Consider the following 8,110-nt stretch of genomic DNA (forward strand, 5'->3'; position numbering starts at 1 on the left):
ACACCTTCTCCTCCTCAGCTTTGAATCCCTCTGACCCCAATTACTTTAAAGCTTATTAAAGGCATCCTTCAAAGTGCAGAGAGAGGTTGGCCTCCCAGCTCTGTGATTATGAGCAGGCCTGTCTGGCACTGTTCTAATGTGATTCTAAGTGGAGCTGGAGAGCTCTGTCTATCCAGGGGAAAGGTCCTCAGACTCCCAACGCTGAATAAACTAGTCTGGCTGAAGCCGCTATCATTAAGGAGGCAGGGAGATTTCCTAGCAAAAACAAATCGCAAGCCTATTTTACTTTTTGTATTCAATACATGATGGCTGGATAATGGGGGAAAAAAGATCCCAAGTCAACCCATATCCGCCTCAGGATAGCAGCCAGACATCCCCTGTGATTATCTGGTAGTACATGTGATATGAACACGTTTCCAGAATTCTTTGAGACACTGCAATGCAAAAAATGGGCAGTGTGAATGCGCTCTCCTCGGCTAGTCCTAATCCTAATACCAGCTCATCTTGACAAGGCAAATGGTATCACCACGAACAGGTGGTGCACAGTATAATTTCCTAATTAACCAATGTTGCAAAAACACTCAGCTCTCCAAGGGAAATCCAGTTATGCAGGAGATATGATATGCACTGGAGTTTCATCACTCTTTATTTGATCAACCACTGTACACTAATTGGGGGAGTCAATGAATGAATCATCGAGCGAGCCTATCTTAAAACAGCATCAGTGTCTTAACCATCAGTCTGAGTCACACAACCTCTCAGTATTGTGTTCATGAAATGATCTGTGTGAAAACTGTAGGAGGGGAAGGAAGAAAAACACCAGACTAAAGCTGCGAGAGAGCTACTTAATGCTCAGTAGCAATGCAATTTCTCTTGATTATGAAAATGTGTCATCCATAGTCCACGGATAATGTAAAGTATGCTTACAGTGCATGCATAAATTAAAAAGCATCAATGAGACAAAGGAAAGACTGATTCCCCTCAATGAAGGCTCATTTCTGCAGCAGCCATTGAAGGAATAACAGAGTCTGATTCCATTTGGACTAGGATGTAGGAGCTCATCCCCCTCAGGACACATGAAAAGCCCCTTTTTCCCCTGTGCTGCTGCTTTCCTCCTGATGGGAGCCTGCAGGAGCAATGACACTCCTGTCAGATAGATCTAAAGCAGAGAAAGGAGAGTGCAACAACCCAAATCTGCAAATAGCAACAGCTGACATGCTGCTCCTAGTCAAACAAGCCCTGGGCTTTCCCCAGATCTGATTGAGATATACCTCCCTGGCTTGGTTTCTCTGTGAAAGGGAAAGGCAATATGGATAGAGTGGGGTGAGATGAATCACAAGGGAGGAGAGGCATCAGGCATCCAGACACTGGCTTGATGTGAGAATGTATGTTGAGGTTTCTCCTGTTAGTTTCCTAAATATACATGTACCCCCCATTGTTATTTGATTGAAGGACAGAGGGGTTTGTTGCTTTGAGAGTGCACTTTCTTTCCCATAGGATGTTGGATTATGGTGGCTATAAATCTCCCCTGGGAAGATTCTGCATGTAGACCGAAGAATCTGCTGGAATGGGTCACTGTTTATATGGACGTATCAGGACTGGGAGAAGGCAGAGTTTCCTTTTGCGACGGTGGAGACTTCCCAAACGCCGGAACCTTCAATTTGTAACACGTATAGACCCAGAAGTAAATCTTGCAGCTGAACAAATTCAGCAAGATTTTACTTCTGAGATTAAGCTGGCTATCATCTGCTGGAGATGGCTTTATTAAAGCTTACTTTAAGAGAACTCAGTTTCAACACTGAATCACGTTAGGGATTCTCCTGAACTTTATGTTGGCTCGCTTAAACATTTCTGTCACAGCTCCTAAATAACATTGCCCTTTCTCTTCTCCTTCCAGGTCACAAAATAAACCAACAGGCTATATGGCAATAGCCTATATAAAATCAGGCCTAAATGAGCTCATGATAATCACAACCTACCTCACCAACAAAAAATCCATCCAAATTACCTTTGTGATTTTCTCGACTCGCTCCTATTGTAATTCTGCCTCATAGCGAAAGGAGCCTCATGATGGTGGAACATTTTGAATTCGGTGAGTTCCAAGAATCTCATAATGAGGTAGGCTACTACTGAGTACTAACAAGGCTGGCTCAGCTGGACACATGCTTTTACTGAGCAAGTGAAATCAATACCATTAGATGTCTTCAGGCTACCTACCCCCACTAAGGTTACCACATTTGCTGTGTCCAAGGTTCAGTCAGGCCAATGTCAATGAGCTAATAAAAGGTGTGGAATGTGGATACAGCAGGATGGGTATACAAGATGCTCAAGTAGGCTACAGATCTTTAATTGGCAAATAGTTAATGAAAAAGGAGGATTAATAAACTGAAAACCAATCAGAAGTATGGACAGTAGAATTGTGGTCCAACATAATGATCATCCCCTCAGTTGGATAGGCGACCGTGTTTGTGTGTGTGTGTCATACATGGCTGGACAGCAGGATACACACACACACACGAGGAGGAGGTATGACAGTGTCCATTCATGGACATTGGCCAGTCATGTGAAAGAAGAGATGCTGTCACTGTCCAGAGATGGCTAATGGCCAACCATGCGGGAGAGAGAGGACCTCTTACCATGCCTTCTGTGGCTAGCATGACAGATTGTAGGCCTCACCCCTGGCAGTGCTGACAATGTGCACTCACAAAGACAGGCATTCCATCAGCAGCCTCTAAGAGCAAGATCCACTCAAATAGAGCGAATAACTTATGGAGCTTGTACCTTGTGGCAAACACAAGCAAAGCCAAATATGAAAAGGCTCAGTCTTTTTTTACATGTCCAATTTGAAAAGAAAATATTTGGGGTTCTATTCAATCCGTAACACAGAAATTCAGCTTTACAGCATGATTGAAATTTAGAGGCAAAGTTCCCACATTAGGGGAGACTGTATTCACAGTAAATTCTGCCACATGTAAATCGGAAATTACATTAAAATTCAGTGATAAAAATTGAATAGAGCCCTTTAGGCTGTTTCAAAGTGGAACCTAATCTTTAAACTATAGCCATAAAGCCCATAGCTGTTAGTGCAAGTGAGTGATATATGCTATCATACAAAAGGGAATCGACACTAAAATATCCTCTAAATAGACCAGAGGACATTTAATGCAAATACTGTACAACTATAAAACTGTAGGATAAGCTGAATCAGCCTATGCATACAAGACTAACTTGGCCTCTTAGACAGTCCTGTACCAAACTCATTCAGTGTCAGTTTACATCTCATCAACAACAGGACAGGTGGTGTCAAGCAGCAGCCATCTAAAACACTGCATTCAGTCAGCCTATTTTAAAAGCATGGTAAATCCATTCACTCCAGTCAATGTGCAGACATCAAGACTGGGAGACAAGGTTAACAGGAAATGTCACACAGCAACATAAATCCACCATTGAAACAAGACACAAACACCAGCAAACATAAATGATTAAAGTTCCAGAACACCCAACACCTACATTTTTTCCACTTGGTTGTCATCCACAGCTATGATACTCAAGCCAGAATGCAATTTACCAATCTAACAAGCACAATGCTTGGATAAGCTTGACAGACAAACTGAGTGTCCAGTACTTTGGGTCAGCTGAAAGGTTAAACAGGACTGGAGAAGTCTGAAATACAACCTTTCCAGCAAACCAGAGCTATGGAACCTAGAACACAGGAGCTATTGAGTTAGACTGGGAGGAAATAGGAGGTGACACTCCAAAAGCATTGGTCATTGACCAATTGTGACAAGGAGCTTTTTTAAATGTATTAATTACTTTATTGTTCTGAGGACCTTTGCACTCTTCCAATAGTAGTCTGCTCCTTAAAACAGGAGATACTATCATAACCAAGTCCCGATTCAATTGCTTTAGGATGAACATCGTGAGGTGTAAAGATCATTCACATCAACTATCTGACAGACCGTTTAAGAGAATTACTGGGCAAATACTTTACTAATAATAATTTGGTATCCTTTAGACACAGTATTGAACTGTATTAACATATTCCTGTCATTAAATCAAACAGACAACTACAGCAATTAGAATGTTGTGGCTTACTACATTTAAACACCGGACCACATTGGATTAGACCTAAAAGTCAAATACTTTTTTGTTGCTACACTGCGGGTAATGTTTTACCCATAGTCTGCTTAACAGGGCCTAGGCTAATCAGGGTCAGTCAGCAGCAGATTTGGAGAGAAACACACTCATCTCGCACAGCTCCTAATATGGAAATTCAACTTAAAATTGTTCATTCACAGGATAACATGCCAACTTCATGATACATTATTCAATGTATGTAATTTATATACACATGTGTTTTCAATCAGACAGGTAATTATTTATATAAAGTAGTAAAGTACACAAATATAATTTTAAAACATTTTGGTCACTCTTAGTAACGTTAGTAAACTCATTTGGAAGATTGCGAGTCCAAAATCTGGTTTCCCACCGACGGCAGATTTTGATTTAGACAAATTTACAAAACAGATGCCCCGGGGACAAACATCCTGATCCTGGCTGGCAGCCTAACTAAACCGTTAGTTTGGGGGTTAACATTTCCATAGCCATATAGCAGTCATAGTTCGGTGCTCTTCCAATGCTGTATACATCCTGTTTCAGACACGAATCTTGAGAGCTAGCTCACTTTATAGCTAACTAACGCGTTAGCTCGCCAATTAAATTACGTTACCGAGTTAGTGATAGATGCGAGTTAGTGTGTTCTGGTAAGTGTGTTCTTAAAATGTACCGTATGCGATTAATGAAAATTATACATTTACCTACACACAACTTACCATATCATAGACGTTCAAAATTATCGGCTCGTTTGCCATCACTGGCATCAGGAATTTCTTCGGATCCTGGTGCACTTTCGCCAGTTTGCTTCGATCCACACACCCTCTTCTAGTTAACTAGTAATCTTTTTTTCTGTAGTTAGCTTGCTAACTACTTGACTTAGTTAATCGTACTAACAGGCAAATTAAACATTCAGTTCACCACAAGAGCCCCGCATCCGAAAGCTTTGTCCAATTTTCTCCATAAGCAAACAGCTGTGCACGGCAGTCGACTAGCTGGCAGGCTAGCTACTGGAGACAGTTCGCGATGAAAGGGAGTCGTTAGCGAAAGTGAATATTTTCTGCGTGAAATTGCCATTCAGACACCAAAATGACATTTCTTCTAATAAACCCAAATCATGTTAACTACTTTCCAAGTTGAATTTTTTCCCTCCACAAAAATATCCAACTGAAAATCGACTGTATTCTCAGGTAACGGGTGGCCACTGCTGTGCTGTTTTGAACGATACATCGACAGTCGTTTATTCAACCTGGAAATCGCTGATGAGATTGACAGGATCGGCTATCGATTACTCAACCTAACATTTATAAATACAACATTTTATGAAGCCTCAGATCAATTTTATCAAATTGCTATTGCTTTAAATGATCCAGCTAATCTAGCAAAATCGTCATGAAAATTAAAGGTTAGACATAACTACCCCGCCTTGGTTTATATTCTCCTTGGTTTATTATCAATTATTTTAAAGAGTACTCATATACCAAGAAATAAAGATACAAAAGGTTCAACATTACTTTTAGGATTGCTTCTTAAACATCAGTCTTTAGGCAAACTCCAAGCGAGCTGTCATGTGCCTTTTACTGGGGAGTGGCTTCCTTCTGGCCACTCTACCATAAAGGCCTGATTGGTGGAGTGCTGTAGAGATGGTTATCCTTCTGGAAGGTTCTCCCATCTCTACAGAGGAACTCTGGAGCTCAGTCAGAGTAACAATCAGGTTCTTGGTCACCTTCCTGACCAAGGCCCTTCTCCCCCGATTGCTCAATTTGGCCTGTCGACCAGCTCTAGGAAAAGTCTTGGTGTTTCAAAACTTCTTCCATTTAAGGATGATGGAGGCCACTGAGTTTGTTTATTTTTGTTAACCTTTATTTAACTTTGCAAGTCAGTTAAGAACAAATTCTTATTTACAATGATGGCCTACCAAAAGGTCTTCTTGGGGACCTTTAATGCTGCCGAAATGTTTTGGGACCCTTCCCCAGATCTGTGCCTCGACACAATCCTGTCTTGGAGCTCTACGGACAATTCCTTCAACCACCTGGCTTGGTTTTTACTCTGACATGCACTGTCAACTGTGGGACCTTGTAAGACAAGTGTGTGCCTTTCCAAATCATGTCCAATAAATTTAATTTACCACTACTGGACTCCAATCAAGTTGTAGAAACATCTCAGGATGATCAATGGAAACAGGATGCACCTGAGCTCAATTTTGAGTCTTTATAGCATGGGGTCTGAATACTTATGTAAATAAGGTATTTCTGTTATTTACTTTTTTATAAATGTGCTAAAATTTCTAAAACTTTGTTTTCTCTTTGTTGTTATGGGGTAATGTGAAGATTTCTGAGGATTTTTATTTATTTAATCCATTTTAGAAAAAGTCTGTAACGTAACAAAATGTGGAAAAGGGGGTTTGAATACTTTCCAAAGGCACTGTATCATTAGAAACAGTAATGCATTCTAGTTGCCAGCTGATTCCTGAAAATAGTCACATAGACAGTAACTATAGAATAGCAGAGTGAGAATAAGGTAAACGCCATACATGCATGTATATAAAAAATATAAATGCAACATCCAACAATTAACGATTTTACTGAGTTACAGTTCATATAAGGAAATCAGTCAATTGAAATAAATTCTTTAGGCCCTAATCTATGGATTTCACATGACTGGGCAGGGGTGCTGCCATGTTTGGGCCTGGGAGGGCATAGTCCCACCCATTTGGGAGCCAGGCCCAGCCAATCAGAATAAGTTTTTCCCCACAAAAGGGCTTTATTACAGACAGAAATATTCCTCAGTTCCCTTTTTTCCCCTCCCCTATTTCGATCTTGTCTCATCGCTGCCCAACGGGGTCGGGAGGCGAAGGTCGAGTAATGCGTCCTCTGAAACATGACCCACCAAACCTCACTTTTTAACACCCGCCCGCTTAACCAAGAAGCCAACCACACCAATGTGTTGGAGGAAACACTGTTCAACTGACTACCGAGGTCAGCCTACAGGCGCCGGCCCGCCACAAGGAGTCACTAGAGCGCCATGAGCCAAGTCAAGCCCCCCCGGCCAAACCCTCCAGTAACCCAGACGAAACTGGGCCAATTTTGCGCCACCCTATGGGACTCCCGACCACAGTCGGTTGTGATACAGCCTGGGATCGAATCCAGGTGTCTGCAGTGAAGCCTCTAGCACTGCGATGCAATGCCTTAGACCGCTTCGCCAGTAGGGATGCCCAATATTCCTCAGTTTCATCAGCTGTCCGGGTGGTTGGTCTCAGACGATCCCGTAGGTGAAGAAGCCGGATCTGTAGGTTATGGGCTGGCATGGTTACACATGGTCTGTGGCTGTGAGGCCGGTTGGACATACTGCCAAATTATCTAATACAACGTTGGAGACGGCTTATGGTAGAGAAATTAACATTCAATTATCTGACAAAAGCTCTGGTGGACATTCCTGAAGTCAGCATGGCAATTGCACGCTCCCTCAAAACTTGAGACATCTGCATTGTGTTGTGTGACAAAACTGCACATTTGAACGTGTATTTTTATTGTCCCCAGCACAAGGTGCTCATGTGTAATGATCATGCTGTTTAACCTCTACGGAATCGGTGTCCCTATACCGGGACGGTTGAGCTAACATGCGCTATTGTGATTAGCATGACGTTGAAAGTAACAAGAACATTTCCCAGGACATAGACTTATATGGGCAGAAAGCTTAAATTATTGTTAATCTACCTGCACTGTCCAATTTACAGTAGCTTTTACAATAAAACAAATACCATGCTATTGTTTGAAGAGTGCAAAACAACAAAAAACTTTTATCGTGGCAACTGGTTTGATACATTCACCTCTGATGGTAAATAATATACTTACATGTAGTAATTGTCATCCTGAGGGTCCCAGAGATAAAATGTAGCATAGTTTTGTTTGATAAAATCTATTTTTATATTCAAATGTAGGAATTGGGTTCTACAGTTTGAGCCCCTCCTGTCTATGGCTCCACACCCACCCCACCA

General features: G+C 41.6%; 1 protein-coding gene across 1 annotated transcript in view; it reads right to left on the bottom strand.

Moving 5' to 3' along the window:
• The window catches only part of desi2 (desumoylating isopeptidase 2), a 45,929-nt gene extending 40,272 nt beyond the window's left edge, over nucleotides 1-5,657 (bottom strand). Inside the window, exon 1 of the mRNA XM_020461052.2 lies at nucleotides 4,833-5,657. Coding sequence (XP_020316641.1) covers nucleotides 4,833-4,880 — 48 coding nt within the window. The 5' untranslated portion in view covers nucleotides 4,881-5,657. The remainder of the gene's footprint in view (nucleotides 1-4,832) is intronic.
• Nucleotides 5,658-8,110: the final 2,453 nt, after the last annotated feature.

The sequence above is a fragment of the Oncorhynchus kisutch genome, linkage group LG25, assembly GCF_002021735.2.
Source record: "Oncorhynchus kisutch isolate 150728-3 linkage group LG25, Okis_V2, whole genome shotgun sequence".
NCBI classification, from domain to species: Eukaryota; Metazoa; Chordata; class Actinopteri; order Salmoniformes; family Salmonidae; genus Oncorhynchus; species Oncorhynchus kisutch.